General features: G+C 55.0%; 1 protein-coding gene across 2 annotated transcripts in view; it reads left to right on the forward strand.

The window, feature by feature from the left end:
• The window catches only part of TMEM63C (transmembrane protein 63C), a 68,501-nt gene extending 49,137 nt beyond the window's left edge, over positions 1 to 19,364 (forward strand). Inside the window, exons 10-24 of one of the 2 annotated variants that reach the window (XM_030319659.1) lie at positions 2,018 to 2,091; positions 2,715 to 2,795; positions 2,908 to 3,031; positions 3,773 to 3,906; positions 5,342 to 5,464; positions 5,850 to 6,003; positions 7,201 to 7,307; positions 8,278 to 8,364; positions 8,929 to 8,994; positions 10,926 to 11,088; positions 11,331 to 11,436; positions 11,842 to 12,009; positions 14,014 to 14,123; positions 15,519 to 15,587; positions 18,402 to 19,364. In XM_030319659.1, the coding sequence (XP_030175519.1) occupies positions 2,018 to 2,091; positions 2,715 to 2,795; positions 2,908 to 3,031; positions 3,773 to 3,906; positions 5,342 to 5,464; positions 5,850 to 6,003; positions 7,201 to 7,307; positions 8,278 to 8,364; positions 8,929 to 8,994; positions 10,926 to 11,088; positions 11,331 to 11,436; positions 11,842 to 12,009; positions 14,014 to 14,123; positions 15,519 to 15,587; positions 18,402 to 18,605 (1,770 nt within the window). In that variant the 3' untranslated portion in view covers positions 18,606 to 19,364. The remainder of the gene's footprint in view (positions 1 to 2,017; positions 2,092 to 2,714; positions 2,796 to 2,907; positions 3,032 to 3,772; positions 3,907 to 5,341; positions 5,465 to 5,849; positions 6,004 to 7,200; positions 7,308 to 8,277; positions 8,365 to 8,928; positions 8,995 to 10,925; positions 11,089 to 11,330; positions 11,437 to 11,841; positions 12,010 to 14,013; positions 14,124 to 15,518; positions 15,588 to 18,401) is intronic. The other variant, XM_030319661.1, reaches the window with a different exon arrangement.
• Positions 19,365 to 21,588: the final 2,224 nt, after the last annotated feature.

Consider the following 21,588-nt stretch of genomic DNA (forward strand, 5'->3'; position numbering starts at 1 on the left):
CCGCACCCCCACCTGCACACTCACCCTCACCCGCACCCCCACCCGCACCCCGACCTGCACACTCACCCTCACTCACACCCTCACCCGCACCCGCACCCTCACCCGCACCCCCACCGCCACCCGCACCCCAACCCTCACCCACACCCTCACCCGCAGTCCCACCCCCACCCTTGCCTCAACCCTCACCCCCATCCTCGACCACACCCCCACCCTCGCCTGTACCAGCACCCCCACCCTCACCCACACCCCCACCCTCACCCACACCAGCATACCCACCCTCACCTGCACCCGCACCACAACCCTCACGCGCACCCTCACTTCCACCCTCGCCCACACCCCGACCCTCACCCCCACCCTCAACCTCAACCTCACCCTCACCCCCACCTGCACCCGCACCCTCACCCACACCAGCACACCCACCCTCGCCCACACCCTCACCCACACCCCCACCCTCACCTGCACCCGCACCCTCACCCACACCAGCACACCCACCCTCGCCCACACCCTCACCCACACCCCCACCCTCACCTGCACCCGCACCCTCACCCACACCAGCACACCCACCCTCGCCCACATCCTCACCCGCACCCCCACCCTCACCTGCACCACAATCCTCACCCCCACCTGCACCCCAACCCTCACCCACACCCCCACCTGCACCCGCACCCTCACCCACACCAGCACACCCACCCTCGCCTGCACCCGCACCACAACCCTCACGCGCACCCTCACCTCCACCCTCGCCCACACCCCGACCCTCACCCTCACCCACACCCACACCCCCACCCTCGCCTGCACCAGCACCCTCACCCTCACCCCAACCCTCACCCTCACCCACCCGACAACCCTCACCCACACCCTCACCCGCACCCTCACCCACACCCGCACCCCCACCCTCGCCTGCACCCGCACCACAACCCTCACCCCCACCTGTACCCCAACCCTCACCCGCACACTCACCCACACCCACACCCTCGCCCTCACCCTCACCCCCACCCTCACCCTCACCCCCACCCTCACCCTCACCCCCACCCTCAACCTCACCCTCACCCGCACCCCCACCCTCACCTGCACCCGCACCCTCACCCACACCAGCACACCCACCCTCGCCCACACCCTCACCCTCACCCTCACCCTCACCCACACCCGCACCTGCACCTGCACCAGCCCAGCAAGGGAAAGGGTGTGCGAGCCGTCCAGACTGTGGCAGGGAAGGGGATCCATGAAGACTAACACCCTTGGCTCTGGTGGAGTAGGACCAGCTCCCTTGACGCCATCCATCTTGAAGGACTGATGTGCTCTACCCCACCCCAGATCGCAAATCCACATACCCCTGAAAGGTTATTCTGAATGCTTTGGCCTGCAGGCCTAGTGGCTTGGGCACCCCTGAGCCGTGTGGACTCAGCTACATCAGCTTTCCTTTTCGTCACCAGAAGCATCTGCTGAGACTCCTGTCTCTTGCAGCTCACTGTCACCCTGAGGGGATGGGTCAGGAAGACATTTGAAGGGCTTCCCCATCACCTCCCCAGAGTCTAGCTCACCTCCTAACCCCCTGCCCAGTGTAATGTTGGAGACGGCCCCACTGACTTCTCGCGACATCCCGTGGCACAGCAGAGGTGCAGGGAGGCCAGAGTGATGGCAGGGTGAGGCCGTGCCGTCAGCCAGGAGCGGGAGCAGCCCCTGCCAGTCCCGGAGCTCCAGGCTCCCTCCCCGGCCCTCCCTGTTGACAGCTTCTGCCTCTTTCTCCCTTGACCTCAGCTTTCGTTGGCAGTTATTCTGGATCAGGATCACGGAGAATAACAGAGGCGTGGCATGCCTGCCTGCAGCTTCCCGCAGCCCACAGCCTGCTGACCTTGGGGACACAGGCCAGGGAAGCTGGCACTGAGCTTCCCCAGCAAGAGGGCAGCCTGGTTGAGTAGCAAGCCTGTTCCAGACAGTTCTGGGCCACCAAAGACCCAGACATCCAGGAGTCCTGTGTAAACACACTCTTCTCTCTCCATTTGCCTTCCCCACTTAGGTCACCAGGACACTAATGATCACCTATGTCCCCACGGACATCCAAGACCCAGAAATCATCATTAAGCATTTTCAGTAAGTCGGTCAAATGGACTGAAGCGTGGATTGCCTCTTCCCGGTAACCTTGTCTGATTCTTCATGTGGGTAGTAAGCTGGCATAGGATGGTGGAGCGAGAGAGACACCCCAGGTGATAGCTCATCCTGGGCTTGGCTCAGGATTAGCTTTCCAGAAAGGGGGAGGCCCTGTGGCCAGAGCAGACTTTCTGAAGTCAAGGGATTTCCCGCATGGCATGCGCATGGTGGGTGTAAATTTCCCTTCCCTTGCTGCTCCAACCAAATGCCTGGCAAGCTCCTGGACCAGTTATCTAGAGCAGGTCATCTTGGAGCGTCTTTCGTGACCCAAGGTCCTAGCCCCAGGAGATAATTATTTCTCGTGGGCAGCGATTTCTAGCTCTGTCCCCACCTGGCTCTATTCTGGACCATATGGGAAGGATGTGGCAAATCTTAGATGACCAGGGATCAACTCTGAAATTTGACCTTAGGAGCGAGTAATGGGGTCTCCCATCCAAGAACCAGGGACCACAGACAGCTGAGCCACTCAGCTCTGTGGGCTATAGTTCTAGGGGGCGGATAGTGTGGGGAGGATGGCATATTCCCAGCACCACAGGCTAGTTCAGCATCCATGTCTGTGGCTACAGTGAGGCCTATCCAGGATGCGTGGTGACCAGAGTCCACTTCTGCTATGACGTCAGGACCCTGATCGATTTGGATGATCAGAGGTGAGTCTGCAGCAGGGTCTGTCTGGATCTGGGGTGGGGGTACAAGGGGAGGATGTGGCTCTGCTGGTCCCCAGCCACAAGATCCTTCCTCCCACTGCCCACCGGCCAACAGGCGCCATGCGATGCGGGGCCGGCTCTACTACACTGCCAAGGCCAAGAAGAATGGGAAGGTGATGATCAAGATCCACCCCTGTTCCCACCTGTGCTTCTGCAAGTGCTGGACCTGCTTCAAAGAGGTACCTGGCCCGGGCATCAGGGGACACAGCAGAGGAGGGGCTGGGGCACTGGGTCTCCAGCTCTGTCCAGGGCTCTGGACCCTTGGGCCCCATTCAGATCTGCTCTGGTGCTGTGGCACCCAGCTCCTCCCTTCTTTTCCCTCCTCCTCCCTCCTGCCTCCCTGTTGAGAATGTAGAGGAGCTGAAGCCTTTCTTGGGTGATCCAGGGAGGCTTGCTCATGCCCACTTCTAGTCTTGGATGGGAGGACCAGAGAGAACACAGTAGACTGCTGTAGGGTGCCAGGCCTTAGGCTCTCAAAGGGCTAGGACTGAAACATTTGAAGGCACTGGGCTCCATCTTCTTACCCAACCACCGTGGCTAGGAGGAGGCCACAGGGTAGGACCGAACTCTAGCCAGTCCAGAAAAAGAATCATCCCTCTTCTCCAAAAATGCCGCAGACACATTCTAACGCTCCTTTAGAGTCCAGCCCAAGTCCAAAAGCACCCCCTAACCCCCAGGTGTGCCTTACCTTCCCCAGATCTAAGAGCAAGGAGCTAATTTCAGAGTCACAGCCTCTCCCTGTTCTCAAGTTGGGATCTTGGAGCCCACTGGGATCCTGAGCTCTTTGCCAGGCTTTGAAGGGGGTTGGGAACGGAACTAAGGCCTCAGGCCCACCACTCAAGTGGAAAGAGGCCAATGCCCAGGTGAGGTCTTCCTGGAGCTCTGGCTTCCCCAGCTCTGAGGGCCAAATCTCACCCCAGGTAGATGCAGAACAATATTACAGTGAGCTGGAGGAGCAGCTGACTGATGAGTTCAACGCTGAGTTCAACCGCGTTCGGCTGAAGCGCCTGGACCTGATCTTTGTCACCTTCCAGGACTCCAGAATGACGAAGCAGTGAGTGCCAGGGCCAGCAGCTTGCTGTGCCCAGCCCAGCCCTGCGAGTGGGCTTCTGCTTCTCTGAAACCATCCTCTTTCACCTCATTCCAGCCAAGGGGGGAAAGAGAGAGAACCTCCCTCTAGTTTGCCATGTTCTGACCGCCCCTCCAGCCCGCTGTGTTCTCCGCAGGCAGCCGCCATCTTGCTTTCCAGAGCATGTCTGCATCCATTTCCCCACAGCTGCCAGGCTCAGCTTGTCTCCAGAGATACCCAGGCCCTGGGCTCCCCATTCCCTAGGTCCTTGCTTCAGCACGGAGGTGTTAAGAGTAGCCATCTTGGTTCCTCTTCCAGGCCTTGACAAGAGTGAAGCCATTTTTCCCCCATTACATATTCCCCTGTCCTCACCACAGGTGAAAGAGTCAGAGTAGAGATGCTCTGCTTGCTCTTTCTCCTCTCCTGCTGCAGGTCTCCCCTAATTCATAGCCTTACAGCCTCCTCCCTCCTCTGCCCCAGCCTCTGGCAGCTCTACCTTGATAGGGAGTGGGTTAGATGCACTCTGGAATGTTCTGGAAGGATCCTAAGGACAGGGTCAAATAGATGGGAACCCCAGAATCAGTCCCTTGAGGACTGTGGGGGCCCTCCTTTCTCTTAGGGAGCCTGGTTGTACATAACACTTGGTCTTCACTCACCCATACCCTACAAAGGAGCAGTGGAACAGCCTAGAATTTAGTCAGATACAATTGTGTGCAATTTTGCAAGTCGCTTATACTCTCCAATTTCTTATCTGTCAAATTTGGTTCCTTATATCTTCCCTGTCCACCTCCCAGAGGGATACGAAGGGATATGTGTTCTATTTAGTATATATGGTATATCAAACAATATACCAACGTGAGACAACACTGTTTCTTTTCCGACACACTGTCATTCGGTAGAGAGGATCTGAGGTTTAATTACAGCAGAGATGTGAATTAGAAAACCAAAGACCCAGGGCCAGCATCTGCCCCTCTTTGGTTGTGTCTCAGGCACCTCAATTTAGTAAGCCGTGCAATTGGGGCTATATTCATCAACCATTAGCTCAGTGTCAGGCATACAGAAAGAACTCACGTGGTAGCTATTAATACTAAGATGAGGCTGAAATTAGTACCTCTGGCACCAACCTCAAAGAGCGTGTCTTTGTGCTGTCACTGCTATTAAGGGGGAAGGACATTAACTGAGAACCATGTGGTCCCCTCCCTTCCGGGGTGGTCCCTCCCTCTGTGCCCCTTTTCTCCAGGGACTAGGCTTTAGGAACTGCCCACCTCCAATGTCCTGAGAGGCATATCTGAGGCTTCAAGAGTCCCTTGGAAGTGGGGTCCATCTCTCTAGGACCCTGGCATGAGACCTCTCCTAAGTCTGTTGTCCTCACACCCAGACCTCTCTCTCCTGCCCATCCCCGCCCCCACCATCTCTGCAGCATCCAGGAAGATTACAAGTACATCCAGTGTGGCGTGTCCCCCCAGCAGTCCTCGGTGTCCACCACTGTCAAATCCTACCGCTGGAGGGTTGCCCTTGCCCCACACCCTAAAGACATTATTTGGTAAGCGCCCCCCTCCACTGCTCTCCTCTCCCCCGTTCCTTTGAGCTTCGCTGAGATTGAAGAAGGGGTGGGAAGGGAATCGGGACCCGTTCTCCTACTCTGTTACCCACGTATGGCTCCCACTGGGCTGGCAGGGCCCTGTCCTCTCCTGAGCACCACGGCCTCTGCCCCCCCCCCCCAAACCCAGCCCACCACAGGTGCCTTTACAAAAGGTGTGACTGAGGGGAGGATCCGGGCCTGTTGCAAGCAGGTCTGGGCCCAGGGGGCTGAATTAGACCAGGGCAGTCTGGGTCTACAGCTGGTGTGCAAGAAACCGCACGTGGGGCCTGTCTAATGTCTGGGACCCGAGGTCCTAAGTGCATCTCCCTCCTCCATCCCTCCCCAGGAAACACCTGTCCGTCCGCCGCTTCCATTGGTGGGCCCGCTTTATCGTAATCAACACCCTCCTCTTCTTCCTCTTCTTCTTCCTCACCACGCCTGCCATCATCATCAACACCATCGACATGTACAACGTCACCCGCCCCATTGAGAACCTGCAGGTGCCACCTCTGCTCAGGCCAGGCATGGGGGCCCCAGGGAGATGAGGGAAGAACCCAGGCGAGGACGGGATGGGGGGCCCCTGGAACGCGGCTCCAGAGCCCTTGCACCACCACCATTGTGGAGGTGGCCATGGCTGTGTAGATGGTGGTGTAGAGTTTCCTTTGTTCTAAAGGGGATGAATGCACAGGTCGTTGCCTATCTTAGGGACTGGAGCTGGCAAGGAAGGAAAGGGGGTGGTGGTGCTGCAGGCAGGTTCTGGGGTGGGGAGTTGGGCAGGGGATGGGCGGTCCAGTCTTTAGATTGGGCCACCCAAGACTAGCTGGAGGCACAACAGGTGCAAGGGTGTGGCAAGTGTGACTGCTCTGCACTCCCCACTTTCTCTCAAGCTGGGGTCCCTGGTTTGAGGGTTAGGGTTGAGGGTGGGGAAGTGTGAGGTCAGCTCCCAAGCAGCCATCCAAGAGAAGCAGGACTTCCATTTCCCTCATGCCAGGCACACCCACTCCAGGCTGAGGGCGGTAGGCCCTGGAGGGGCCACCCCTGAAGTTAGAGGATGCTTCATACTGACATGGGACATCAGAGAAACTGGACTGGCCCGTCTCCAAATCCTATAGCCTCAAGGCCATTATAACAGGCCTAGAAGGCCTCCACTTGCATATAATCCCCATCCCTACTCCAGCAACACGTGCACACACAGGCCACACGCCTGCTGCTGCTTCCTCCTGCCCTCTGTTGTCAAGCTCACAGAAGGCCCACAAAGCACCACCCTAGGGATTCTTCCTTCACACCTTACCCACTTCTATACCTCCTTTCACATGACATCACAGGGAAAGTAGTGTCTTCTCTGTGAGCTCTGCCATATCAGTGACAGCAGCTGGCTCTGGCCCTAGGGCGGAGTCACCAGGAAAACCCCAGGCCATCCCTCTAGGGACCTCAGCCTAGAACACCTGTGCCCCTTGAAGACAGAACTTGACCTTGGGGTGTCAGCCTCTGCCCGCCACCAGCCAGGCAGACCCCTGGCCAGGAAGGCTGACGAAGAAGGCCAGGTCCGCTGCGCAGCCTCAGGGAAACCCAGCCTGCTCTGGGACTAAGCCGGGGAAGACGAGGCCAGAGGTGTGGGAGAAGCAGGGGTGGCCCGGAAGGGGAAGGGGCGCTTCTTGCACTGATGTGTCTCTGCCCTCCTCCGCTCTACCCTACAGAGCCCAGTCATAACCCAGTTCTTCCCCTCCCTGTTGCTCTGGGCATTTACAGTGATAATGCCTCTGATGGTCTACTTCTCTGCCTTCCTAGAGGCCCACTGGACCAGGTGAGATGGGGGGGCCTCCTCTCCCAGCCCTGCTGTTTGCTCAGCCCCGGCCCCTTCCCCTGCCCACTCCCCCACCAGCCATCTGGCCTAAGGAGTGGAATTGACATAGGGGTGGATTTGATACCCAGAACCATCCCAAAACACTAACTTTTTTTTTGAAAGAGGGGTCTGAGTTGTCTCTGGGCCTCTGGGCTCAGGGACCCTGAGATAGGACCACCATATCAAGCATGTGAGGCCCAAACCAAGCCCTTCTTGGGCTGCTCCCACAGCCTCCAGCCATGCACTGAGGCGATGGAGCTGTAGGCAGAGCTACAGTGCTAGGAACCCCAAACAGAAGGCACCGGGGGAGGAGGAAAGAGCAGGACTCATCTGAAGAAGGTCAGGAAGGCAGTTGCAGAGAAGCCCATGAACTCAATCTGACTGTACACACCTGTGGCCCGGGCCGTGCAGCGCCAGCATTTTAAACAATAGGAGCTATTTGGCCCTAATAGTTCTATGGTGGTAGCTGGTGGGGTAGAAAGTATGTACCACATCCTGGGCTTTTGCCAGAAGGCTGTGTGGGTCTCAAAAGTTATTTCCTGCACCAGAAGCTCCTACCATCCTACCAGGCAGTAAGCCAGGGGGCTTGTCCTGACAGAAACCCTTACTGGTCTTTTATCTGGCCAAGAACGTGGCTTATGTTGATTATTAAAACTGCAGGGATCCTGATTATCATTGGTAATGTCCCTCTAACAAAGGTGTCAAGCACACAGCACATGTGTGCCCCTCCTCCCCATCCCGTGCCCAAGGCAGACATCACTAGTTGATTATGCTACTCTTCCCTGCTGCAGCATAGCTCTCGGCGCTCTGTGGGGATGGTATTGGATGCACTGTTCAACCAATTTTCTAGCCCAGGCAGGTGCCTCTGTCTTTCCCGCCATTCTGTAGTTAGGTCCCTGGTTCTTATCTCGTATTTCTTTGTTCCCTTCAGATCAAGTCAGAATCTGATCATAGTGAACAAGTGCTACATCTTTCTGGTGTTCATGGTGGTTATTCTGCCCTCTATGGGACTGACCAGGTACCTCACCTCCAATTATCCCTCCTCTCTCAGACAGGCTCACCCTAGAGTTGGGACCTCCTGTTTCAGATACCGTAGGCCTACCTGTGCTTGCGGCAAATCCATTCCTCAAAGGACAGTCTGGTGCCTGTCATGAGCCTAGCATGAGCCAGGTATCATGTGAACTCTAAGGTGTCAGCTGTCAACTCTGCCTTCAAAGAGCTTATCATCCAGCTGGGGAGACGAGCATGGCTGTCAGCTGAGAGCCCAAGGTGGAAAAAACACAGCCAACCTGCAGTAGAAATTTGGAAGAGGGAGAGAGCACTGTGGGAGAAATACCTCGTGAAAGTTTGCTAGAAGTGGCCTTGAGATGAGAGGCCAAAGGGTTAGGGGTAGGGGTGGCCCAGCACGAAAAAGGCAGAGAGGCAGTATGGGCTGTCCAGCTGGAATATTAGAATGCAAGAGTCTCTCTAGGGATTGAGAAAGGGAGGACAGCAGGAGGGAAACCAGGCCAAGAGGAACTGAACCCCAAGCCTCAGCACGTAGGTTCATTGACTAAAGGACCTACCTTGTTCTTGTTTCTAGTTTGAATGTCTTTTTCCGCTGGCTCTTTGACATCTACTATCTGGAGCAGGCATCCATCCGGTTCCAGTGAGTACTAGAGTGCATGCTACAGGTGTACTCCCAGTGTATGCTGGGGCTTCCATGGGTCCATACTAGGGAGATATGTGTGTCCTTTATTTGCTCACATGGGTAGAGATGAATGCATACACAGGCTGTCATTAAGAGAGCCCGGGCCATGGACCTATTTGGCAATCTGGTAAAGCCCTGGGATCCCTTCTCTGAATGAAGTTTTGGAAATAATTGTAGATTTACAGGAAATGGCCCCCACAATGTCCTGTGTACCCTTTATCCAGTTTCCCCCTCTGGTAACATTTTGCATAACCATAATACGGTATCACAGCCAGGAAACTGACATTGATACAATCCACAGAGCTTATTCAGATTTTTCCAGTTTTACATAGTCTCTGAATAGATGCCTGTAGATGCACAGAATACCTGAATCACAAAGAAAAACAATTATACTGAAATGGTGTTATCAAAATATTTTAAAAGTCAAATTTGTCATAAAATCTTTATGCACACATTTCCTAACAGGACAGTGGATTTTAAACACAAGCAAGCTGAAATTACATTTTATTGTTTTAGTTTTTGTTAATTTAACTTATTTATTTTGAGAGATGGGGAGAGAGAGAATCCCAAGCAGACTCTGCACTGTCAGCACAGAGGCCGACGCAGGGCTCGATCTCACGGAGTGTGAGAGACCATGACCTGAGCCAAAATCAAGAGTCGGATGCTTAACCGACTGAGCCACCCAGGCGCCCCCATATTTTATTATTTTAAAGGCATTAGTGTGACACCGTTAGCTAGCAGAAGAACATTAAGTTGGGGTGAGGTGATGGGATCTTTGACAAAGCAACATGTGGGTCAGGTTGGACATCCGGCCAATTTCGATTTTGTTTTGTGTTGTTTTCAGGTTAAAAATATTGAAAATCCCAATTTTCAAAGATGTCATGTTGCAAATGACATGCAAGCTTTCACAGCCTGCTTTATAGGGCAAGGACCAGAATTCTGTAAGGTTTCTACAGTTAAACTATAATTGTGATAAGTTGGACTTTTTTTTTTTCCTGAGATGAATATTCATCTTTGGTGAGGTCAATATCTTCAATACAGTTTATGTATGAGAGAGTAGCTCTATGGCTCAACTTTGAGGCCATCAAGAAAGAATAGTTTTTGAAGGAGTTCTGAAATATACCCAGGGAGCTCACAGATTTCTCTTTTCAAACAAGTGGACAGAATTGTGTAGATGGGGCGACTGGACAGCCACAGAGATGCCTGGGTCACCAACGTGAGAATAGGCAATGCGGCCATTCATTCAGGTGGCTGAATGACTCCCAGCTGAAGCTGGCCAGCCATGCCAAGTACGCAGCTGCAGACAGGAAAATGTCGATCCCGTAAAGTTAGCATGTGTCATTCAGCAGCCTGTTTAATAACTACCCTTATTTCGAAGTGATGGTGAGTGCAAATAGTATTGTCATATATCACTAGCAACGGCAACGTGATATGAAAATATCTGATGTCAACTACTGACAGAGTCACAGCCATAGCTGACGTTGCTGTGATTTGTTGCCCACATTCTCTTAATGGGAAGAAATGCTACACTGCAGTTAGAGGTTAGTGAAAATAAAGACGTAATTCTTTTCACTCTTCAAGGTCACAGACCTCCAAATTTCTACTCATGGACTCTCTGGGGTCTGTGGACCCCGGTCAAGCACCCCTGCTTTAGATTTTGATTGTGTTTTGCATGTATTTCCCAGTTGCATGTATTTCCCAACACATCCATACTTGTATACCAACCTCATCCCTGCTCAGAAGGCCCCGCATTCACTTAAATTGGGCCCAGGGCACATGTGTACATGAAGCTTAAAATCGCCATCCCCACCCCTACCCTCTACCTCTCTTCTGACATCCCTGCCCTTTCCCTCTCCCTCTGGCTTCTGTGCTGTCCCCCACTCTCCCAGGTGTGTGTTCCTGCCAGACAATGGCGCCTTCTTCGTCAACTATGTGATCACGGCAGCTTTGCTTGGCACGGGCATGGAGCTGTTGCGCCTGGGGTCACTCTTCCTGTACAGCACCCGCCTCTTCTTCTCCAGGTCGGAGCCAGAGAGAGTCCACATCAGAAAGGTGGGGGCCGGGCCCTTCCCTGAGCACAGCCTTCAGAGTTTCCTTTGGGAGGGTGTCAGGAAAGGGGGCCTGCTGGAAGCATGAGGGACTCGAGGTGAGAGGCGAGGTGTCCTGGGGCTGCAAGGGAGCCTGCCTCCAGGCCCGAGCTGCCTTCCGGCTCCCACGGGATAGACAAGAAGCCACAGAAGCAGCCGAGCCGAGGGGACCGAGCCACCTCAGGTGACCCCTGCCTTCTGCCCTAGAGCCACGCCATGGACTTCCAGTACGGGCGAGAGTACGCGTGGATGATGAACGTCTTCAGCGTGGTCGTAGCATACAGCATCACCTGCCCCATCATTGTCCCTTTTGGTGAGTCTTCCCTCGGACACCTCCAGGGCTGCCCACCCTCGTATTGGGCGGAGGAGCTGAGCCCCGCAAGGTCAGGCCACCTTCTGGAGCATGAGGAGACCTGGGACAGACTGTCAGCAGAGCGAGGAGGGGCCTGGGCCAGATCAGGGGAGGTTGGGTAGCTGCAAATGTGGGATGTTTCTCGAGTGAATGACCCTTCGCCAGACTGGCAGAATAAGCTCTGGGGGCCCAAGGGAAGCTGATGGTCCTGGGGGTCGGCACCACAGAACTCCGACGCCCCGTCCTTGGCCCTCACTGCCCCGACAGACCTGACTCTGGCTTCCCAGGCCTGGGGAGCCTTGGGACAGCACAGGGCCCCGGCTCAGGAATCACCACTGAATGTGCCTCGGTCTTCCTGCCCCGCAGGCCTGCTGTACCTGTGCATGAAGCACATCACGGACCGCTATAACATGTACTACTCCTACGCGCCCACCAAACTCAACGAGCAGATCCACATGGCTGCTGTCTACCAGGCCATTTTCGCGCCACTCCTGGGTCTGTTCTGGATGCTGTTCTTCTCCATTCTGAGATTAGGTAGGTACCAGGCCTGCCGGGCAGTCCCGCCTCCTCCTGCTCCCCACTGCTGCAGAAAGCCCTCAACAACACCTCTGCTCTGTTAAAGCAGAAAAGGCCCGGGAGGAGCAAGGCTTGCTCACGGATTACAGCCACCCAGGTGGCTTCTCTAGGCTTAAGGGGCTTGTATCAGAGTCCCAGCAGACCTTTGAGGCTAAGAGGAGGGCTGGGACTGACACGGACCAAATAGTATGCATTTGGGTTTATGACCACCGGAGCAAGAAACTTCACATTCCTTCATTATTCCTTTTTTTTTTTTTTTAATATTTATTTATTTTTGAGAAAGAGAGAGAGAGAGCGTGAGCAGGGGAGGGGCAGAGAGAGAGGGAGACACAGAATCCGAGGCAGGCTCCAGGCTTCGAGCCGTCAGCACAGAGCCCGACGCGGGGCTTGAACTCACAAACCACGAGATCATGACCTGAGCTGAAATCAGATGCTTAACTGATTGAGCCACCCAGGCACCACTCAGATTCGTTCATTCTAACTCAAGGCTGGCAGGATAAAATATTAGCTCTCAGGCTCAATTCCTGTGGCATCCCCACTGGGATCCTGGAAGATGCGTGGTCTTACAGATTGCCGAAAAGCTGGAGGAGGATTTGGGGTGTGCCCCAATGACCAGCTTTTCCCCTGCTCTTGGCTCCACAAAGCTGCTGTCCTGTCCCCTGAGGCGGGAAGCTCACACTGACCTCCCCATCCTCTCCACCACCAGACCATTTCCTGCCTTCTCCCCACACTGGCCTGTCCTCAGAGACACCGGACCTTAATCCTCTCAGTGGAGCAGAGAAGGCAAAGTCCGTATTTTCTTACTTCCTGTCGAGGTGGCAGCTGGAAACAGCTCTCAGGATACAGGACCCGAACGTTATAAAATGGAAATCACAGGTTCCTGATTTTGAGCTGACGGGTCAAGAAGGACATGTTTAATGGGCACTTGAGCGGATGCTTATGGCAATTAAATTTGTGTGAATTATCCATTTGTTGTCCATTCCCAGTGTCTTATCGCCCAACCTTTCCCCACCGCCCAGCGGACTTCAGTTTTTAAATAATTTTTCCCCTAACTGTAAAAGATTACATTATCAAAATTGGAATGACCCATAATCTCATCCAGGGCCTGACGTCTGCTGCTCTCAGACCTCATTCTCTGGGCATATTTTGGGGGAGAGGGCAGAACAGGAGGGAGTTTACTGGTTTAGTCTTACTTTGCAAAATTGTGATTTCTGTTTTATAAAGTTCTTTCATCGCTCAGCATACTGTTCTGAACAATTTCCTGCGTTACTGCAATACTGTTGGAGCACGTGACTTTGAGCAGCTGCATTAAATTCTACCCGTTTCAGTCAGCTCTCCATTGTTGGATACCGAAGCTCTTTGCCACTTTTGCTGTTATAGAAACACGATGATAAGCATCACTGCGTGTTAGCCTCTGACTGTAAAGACTGATTTTTAATCTTCTGTAGAAAACTGGTAAAAAAAAAAAAGAGTTACCAAATACCCCTAAGCAAAATGTCAGCAACTTAAATTCTGGATTGCTCTTCTGTGCCGTTAGCAGAGATAACTGAGCACGCCAGGAGCTCACAAAGACAGGCGTGGGTCAGAGGTTGTATTTGTGGGCAGTGGCATGAGCGAGTAACTCAGAGATACTGTCCAGGGACTGTGATGTGGGAGGTGAGCTGATGGGTCGAGAAGGACGTGTTTAATGGACACTTGAGTGGATACTTAAGGCAATTAAATTTTTTTCATGGAATCCATAAGATGCCAAATTCTAAACTGGTCAGATGGCACCGAGAGATGGTCTCATGGGTCAGGCTCATTGACTCCAGTTGCTAGGAGGAAAATTGGGGCAGGGGCCTCTCTGCCCCCATAGAGGCGCTGGGGTGGCCCCTAGTGACCCAGGACCTCGGCTGGCAGACTTCTGCCCACAGCTCCCGTCCTCAAGCACGGAGCCCCACGGCCTTGTCTTCTCCTTGGCAGGTTCGCTCCACAACATCACCTTCTTCTCCCTTTCCACGCTCATTATTTCCATGGTAGTTGCCTGCCTTAGCACTCTTCTGGGGAAGCTCCGGACGGTATCTTACTATGAGGTGAGTTGCCCTCGCTTTCCTCTCTTCATTCTCCCCGGCCCCTGGGGACACGGCTCTGGGCTACTCCTGACCTGGGCACCCACAGCACCACGGAGACAAAGGTGCCTTTCCGATGATGGGGTGTGCAAGCTCAGCGTGCATGGGTGTGTGCCCGTGAGCCAGCCCCGGTGCCGGGCCCCCCCACACTCTGCGGAGTTTTAAAAGACAACCGTCCTCTCCTCCTCTCCCTTCTGCCGCCCCCTCCAAACAGCGGGCTGCTGGCACATCCCTCCTACAATGTGAGCCTGTCGAGCCACTGAGCTGTGAGTGCCACTCCAAGGATGGAGGCTTGAGAGAGAGAGGATGGGGGGAAGGACAGGACCGTGGGGCATGGAGAAGGACGATGAAGAGGGAAGGGGAATAGTCAGCACACTTTGAGGAGCCCCAGGCTGTTGAAGTTGAGGCCTGGCTCTCTGGGAGCCCGTGACTCCTTTGGCTCATTGCCAGTGGGGTCAGCCTCATCATTAGAGACGGGAGCCAATCCCTGCCCGCTGAGCACCCTGCCAACAAGGGTCCGTGCCCAGAGCGGCGTGTCAGTACGGGTGTGCTAGAATGATTTCCAGGGACCAAAACATTTGTTATTTTTCATGGTTACCCGTCTTTCTATTGGCTCACGTTTACTTATATTTCTGCTTATTTTCAACTAACTCAGGTTTTCTGTTCATAATAGTAAATTGTGTCCTTTTAAAATGAAGTTATATAAAGAGAAGAAAGTAAGCTGATTTAAAGTTCTGGTATCCCGCTGAGTTAGAGGAACAAGCCTCTTGGAAGAGGATCCTTTTGCCTGTAGTGGCCTTATACCTGGGGGCCCTGAACTCAGACCCCCACCACCCTCTCTACCCGGCCTCCTCCAACCCCCGGCTCCAGTGCCATGACAGTGAGGAACCAGAGTGGACGATGCCTCTGGCCCTGTCTTCCCGATACAACGATGCCATGTGATCTGGTTGCCCAGGTGTCCACTCTAGGGAAGGAAGGTGGCAGACGACCTAGACCGTGATCTCAGACCGGTCGCAAGATCGAGGGGGAAACCCCAGGAGGAAAGAAGAGACCGTTGAAGCCAAGGCTTTTACTAGAGTCAAAGCAGGCTCATCTCTGAACCCCAATACCAATTCTCCTTACTCCCCCCCCCATTATGGTCCTTGGGAATGGAATATTCTGGAAGGGTCACCCAGCATCCCGGTCCTCCTTCTGTCCCCCTGGGCTTCAGCCCTACCAGCTGGGCCGTAGGTCATGGAAAACAGAAGACGAGTTGCGTTCCGGGGGAGCAAGAGGCCCAGGCGCAGATTCGGGGAGGGAGCGGGCAGAGGGCAGACACCCCCACTGTGTGACCCTCCACATCTTTCCCCACTGCTGCAGCCCGAGGAGGAGATGGAGACCGTGTTTGACATGGAGCCAAGCAGCAGCACCTCCACACCCACCTCCCTTGTGAGTCAGTGCCTTCACCCCGGGGGACAGGTCAGGAGGGGGGTACCTGTAGGAGTGGGCTACTCCAGCAGCAGGGGCGGGGGCCACCGGCATTTAGTGCCCTCCCCGGGTGTTGGGGAGGAGACGGGGGGCCCCTGGGCGCCCTCCCCTGACACAGCAGGACTTGGCCCAGGTCAAAGTGCTGCCATGGCCCTGGCTGAAGAGCTGGGAAGATAGAAGAAGCAAGACAAACCCTGAAAGGATCTCAGAGAGGAAGAGAAAGGTCAGGGCGAACCCAGCCACAGCGAGCTCAGTCGTGTAGACGCAGGGACGTGCTGGGGCTCGGCCTCAGGACCGAAGGCTGCCTCCAAGGGCACAGATGCCAGGCAGAGCTGCGCAGACAGAGCTGCAGGGAGCTATTGGAGGCCCGCGCTGAATGGTAAGGCAGGGGTGGCGCCACACGAGTGAGCCCATCAGCCTGTGAAGAGATAAGGCCTACTGAGAATGCAGGGCTCTGGCTGGCTGGGCCTTGGCTCCCACGCCTGGAGGGGCCTGAGCACTCACCCACGTCCCTGCCACAGGTGTAGATGTGAGGCCACCGACGCACGCACTGAGCTGGGTACCGGGTTGGCCCATGCCCCGATGCCAGGGTGCCTTGGAGAAGTACTGAAGAAGGGTAGCGGCCAGCCTGGGCACTCGGGGAAGGCTTCCCGGAGGAGGGAACATCTAATCCAACTCCAGGAATGGGAGAAGGGGTTGCTAGGTGGAATAGGTTGTGGGGGAAGGGCATTTGAGGAAGAGGAGCAGCCTGTGCAAAGGCCCAGAAGAGAGGATCTGGAGCGTTTGAGCACCTGAAGAGTTTTGGGCCTGGTGGAAGTGTAGAGTGGGCGGCAGGACCCAGTGGGAGAGGAGACTCTTTAGTCGTGGCAGAGTTGGGGAAAAGTGCACAGACACAACAGTGGTGGACGTGCCCACCCCCCGTGCAGAGAACTGCAGGTCTGCCTCACACTGGGAAAAACTCCTGCACAGAGGGGCACATTTCCTCTGGGAGGCGACGGGAAGTTGCTTCGCATAGCATCTCCCCTCGGGGGTCCTCCCAAGATGAGCCCTCTGGAATATTGTTAGCAATCGGTTATTGAAGTCTTCTTAGGAACCTGACACTTCGCTGTGAACGCTCCTAATCTTTATGATACACCCACATAGTAGGTGTTTTCATCCTCATTTTATAAATGGGGAGAACTGAGGCTCAAAAGATCATTTAATTTAGACGCCAAGGCATTCCTGAGCAAGGAAGTCACAGAACAAAGTTGAACCAGGTCGGTCGCACTCTAAAGCCTGGGCTTTAAAAAACATTACTGGAATTGATTTTTTTTTTAATCTTTCATGATAATAAGCAAGTAGCATATGAACATTGCATGTAATTATGGGCAAAAAACAGATAAGCAAAAATAAGAAAATAAAAAGTTCATATTCCCACCACCCAGAGATGACTGCTGATAATTTAGCAAATATTCTTCCAAGTATATGTATAAATTTTGCTAAACTGAAATAATACTGTACTCTTTTATAATCTGCATTTTTAGTTAACAAGCTCCATCTTTCCATATATATACATTTCTGTATCTTCCAAGACCCAGTCCATATTCAAGTTGTCCCAAGTGTTCCAGAAATATCTTTTACAACATGTCCAAATCAAGATCCAATCCGATCTCTGTGCTAGATTAATCTGGTGCCTGTGCACGTCTCTAGTATTTTAGCCCAGGCTCTTTCTTGTGACTTGTCAGAGACTCCAAGCCGGTTATCCTGCAGAATATCCCACCTTCTGGATATTTCTGGGTATTTCTTCCTGATGTCTTATAACGGGTTTTATTGTCTCCTGTATTTCCCGAAAACTAGTTAGATGCAGAGGCTGGACAGATTCAAATTCAGCCTTAGGGGCTAAAACACATTCTAGGTGGTGCCGTGCACCACACCGGGAGACGCGTCACATCCCATTTATTCCCACTTATGACACTGGTTACTCCCAGGTTAGGAGGATCACAGCTGGCCTCTTCCATTGTTCAGTTACCATCTTACCCCTTATGACCAAAAGGTTTACAGGGGGTTTGCTTTGGCATTATACAAGTATCTAGATTCTTCCTACGGAACAATCCAACAGGGCACTTTGGTTTCACTGAAATGAATACACAGGAAAGGTTTAATTCTGTCCCATAATTACCTGTTTTCAAAATAAGGAGTTGGTTTAAAAGCCACTTCGAAGGATGACAAACAGCTCTGTCCCTAGTACTTCCTGTTTTTCTAGTCTGCTGCCCTCCTGTGCATTTCTGGGTCCATTCCTGGGTGTCACAGACACAGTTTGTAAGACCTCAGGTAGCAATCTGTTCCAAATCCTGATTCCCGGGCCAGCCGGTGATCCGCGCCACGGCGGGTATGGACATGCCTCGTAAGCTGTATTGGAAAGTGCGCTAGCCCGGGCATGGGGTCTCTCCAGACCCCAGCAGAGGGGAGCCTCGCATCCTCTCTCTCCAGGGTCAGCCTGACCTGGAACCAACAATGAATGGGGCTGCACTGGAGGAGCAGTAGGCTGGGAGCTAGGAGGCCTGCACTAACTCACCCTCCGAGTTATAATTGCTCATTAAATGGTTAAGGGCCCCTCAGCAGGTGGGGATGGCCAGGCCCCGGGCTGCTGGGGTAGAAGAAAGGATCCGTGGCTCGTGGCTCTGGCTCGTGGGTCCAGAGAGGCAGAAGCTCTGGGGGTAGGGCTTGAGGGCAATGGCGTGCCCAGGGCGTGGCCCCAGATGTGACCTTAGCTCTTTCTCCCCTCTCTGTCCCAAGCAGCTGTACGTGGCTACTGTGCTGCAGGAGCCGGAGATGAACCTGTCCCCTGCCTCCTCCCCTGCTCGGCACACCTACGGCACCATGAACAGACAGCCTGAGGAGGGAGAAGAGGAGAGCAGTGTGAGGGGCTTTGCGAGGGAGCTGGGTTCCGCTCAGTTCCAGGACGGGCTGGAACTGGAGGGCCAGAGCCAGTACCACTGACCAGGACCAGAGGCCTCCACCTGGCGACTCCAGCGGGAGCAGCGGCCAGGGGAGGGCCCGGCGAGTAGGGGGGAGGCAGGAGGGCCACCCGGACCTCCCCACTACCTCCCGCAGACTCTGGGAAGGCCCCAACAGAGACACCTGCGCCCTGGGTGTTGGCCACATGGAGACCCAAACCTGCTGACCAGCTAGAATGGAAGGTGCCGGGCAGTGCAGAGGGCAGTGCCGAGGGCCCCCGGGATGGGATGGAGGATACAGGCAGCGCCACGTCTTGGGAACAGCCGCCAAAGCCCTGGGCACAGAGACTACAGGCTAAGGGACCTTGCTGGGGTCGAAATGGAGAAGGTGTGCATAAGGGAGGAGGCAGAAGGAAACCCACCGAAGACTCTTCAGGGTCCTCTCCACGCTTTCACCAGCTGCCCTGCCAAGGAGCTTCCACCGCTGCTCCTACGCCATCCCCCACCCCTACTCCAGTCCCTCCCCTGCGGTCTGAGGAAGCCCAGGTATTTGTGCTAAGCCTCATCAACGACATCCCCAGCGTGGGGATCTGTAAAGAGAAGTTTCTGCACGCACCTGGGGCATGCGGCAGCTGAGACCATAGACCTGAGGGGAGGCAGTGGAGACCTGTCCTATTCCTCTGCCCCTCGGCAGACATCCCCAGGAGCAGCAGGGTGGAGACCCTTATCCTTTCTATTCTCACAAGGGCAGCTGGGACACGATCACTCGGGGCTCATTAAACGGGACCTGTGTGCATTTTGATGAAGGCAACCTTGGCTGGTTACTATAAGGTGGGAGGGGCAGAGGCAGAATTCATGGAGAGGGGTGCTGTCCCAAAATACTGGGTTATGGGAAACCAGATACAGCTTCCCCAAGCCCCAGGCCTAATGAGAGGACCCTCAAGGTCAAGGATGTGGCCACTGAGAGCTGCTCCTGCCTCATACCAAACTGAGTGCCTGAGCCCCCAGCATAACCAAGGTGGGCAGCAGCTTGGGGTGAGAAGTCCATGCTTCAAACGGAAGGCGACGGCCATTCCCTGGCCTCTGAGTAGGACCCTTCCTCTCTTGGGGCCACCTGCATGCTGGACTGAAGACCACTCAAATGGCCTCCAATATGGTCCTGGCCCAGACACTGCCCATACCCTGCTGGGGATGGGGTGGGAGTGGGGCTGTGTCCTCCATAGAGAAGCCCTTATCTGGTGGAGGCCTCCTTCCCAGAGCTGCCACCACCCGAGACCTGGAGGAACCAAATCCTGAGTAGGAACAATGCTGGTGACACCCGTCCCCTTTGCCACAGTCGGGGCTACAGACCTCTGCCTCTGGGGACAGGCCCCCATCAGGACCACCAGGCAGTGCAGCATGTTAGGATACAGACAGGGGCCAGCTGAGGCCTCAGGGACCAAAAGGAGCTAAGCTGAGCGGGGTCTACGTGGTCTGGAACTCTCCTGAGTTCCCTCCTGCAAAGATCTGGGTCCATGTGGCCAACCTGCCAAAAGGAGGCCCCAAGCTCGCCTCCCCCGGGCATTTCCCACCACCTCCCAGGCACACGGGCGGCCCTGAACTCAGACCACCTGGGTCTTGTCCCTCTTCCACCTGTGCCCACATCTCAGCTGTAGAAGCTCCAGGCTTCACCAGAGGAGAAATAGAGCTCAAGAGACAAACATTGCCATACCCCCGGGGCTTGGCCCAGACTTGGCATGAAGGATCTTTCCAGAGAGCTTGGGTCAGCCAGGGAGTCGGCAGTCTCTCCCACTCCTTGTCCGGCTAGGAATAAGGAGGAAATTATACCCAGCCAGTCCCTCCTGAACCCAGGCCCCTCAGGGTCCCCTCCTTCTAGCATTTCACCAGCCAACAAGGAGAAGGGGCCTTTCCCAACAGGGAGATCTGCCCATGCCATGGGAGGTGGCCAGCTCCAGGCCCTCCGGTCCCCAGAAGGTGTATTTGGTGTGCGTGTGGCTTTCCTGCCAGAAGCTGGCCTGCAGGCTCACGTTCACCGGGCACTGCTTGCTGGGCGCCTGCCCCCCAGCCCTGCAGCCCCTGCTGGGTTATTCCTGCCGCTTCTGCCACTGTCCCTCTTCTGTCTTCCCCCTGCCCACCTGGCAGTGTACGGATGCTGCGTATGGAAGGGTCCCAGCAGATTACATGGCAGCATGGCTGGGGGTTTCCCCCTCTGCATTTGGGCCAAGTGCAGCTGGTTCTGAGAGAAGGTGGTGCAAATGTTGGGGAAGTTCCAGAATCCATTCACTTCTCGACACTTCCTGGAGACCCAGGGCAACTGGCCAGCACCCCCGGCCCCACCCTGACACACACACAGCCGCTCAGCCTCCACAGTCACCGTGAGGGTGGGATGGGCGTGCTCTGGCTCCTTAGGGCCTACGCATCACATCCAGGCCCTCTCCAGGCACCTCCCCTCTGGCCTGCCCTCTCGGCCCACCCTTGGCCTCCACCCATCACTATCTCACCCCACCCCACAGCCCACCTCCCAGCTGCCCTTCTCCATCCTTCCACCCAAGCACCACCTCTCAGACTTGATTCTTTCTGGAGGGGGCTGCCTCCGAGGGAACCCAGGATTGCCTAGAGCCTCTAAGAAATGCCCCACTGGGCCTAGAGTAGCTCCATGCCTGCCTGCCTCTTCCTCAGATGCTTCTGGAAGCAAAGTGCCTATCAGCAGCATTGCATCCTCTGGGGACCCCGGTGCGCGGTGTGGACTTCCCTTGGCCACCACCACTAAAGGAATGTGCCAGAATGCCGAAACTTCTCGTTATTAATGCTATGATTGTGCCTTGAATAAACAAGTTCTCCCAACCTCTGCTGGCCTGTACCTCTGCATTGGACCGGCCCAGCAGGGTGTCCCCCGTCCTGAAAGAGCCGGAGATGCTAAGGGATGAACCTCCCTATGGCTGCCAGGCTGGAGCACCGTACCTTCATGGCTTTAGCCCCTGAAGCCTTCCCAGGCCCCTGTCCTCACAGGGAAGGCCTGGCAAGTG

The sequence above is a fragment of the Lynx canadensis genome, chromosome B3 (genome assembly GCF_007474595.2).
Source record: "Lynx canadensis isolate LIC74 chromosome B3, mLynCan4.pri.v2, whole genome shotgun sequence".
NCBI lineage: Eukaryota > Metazoa > Chordata > Mammalia > Carnivora > Felidae > Lynx > Lynx canadensis.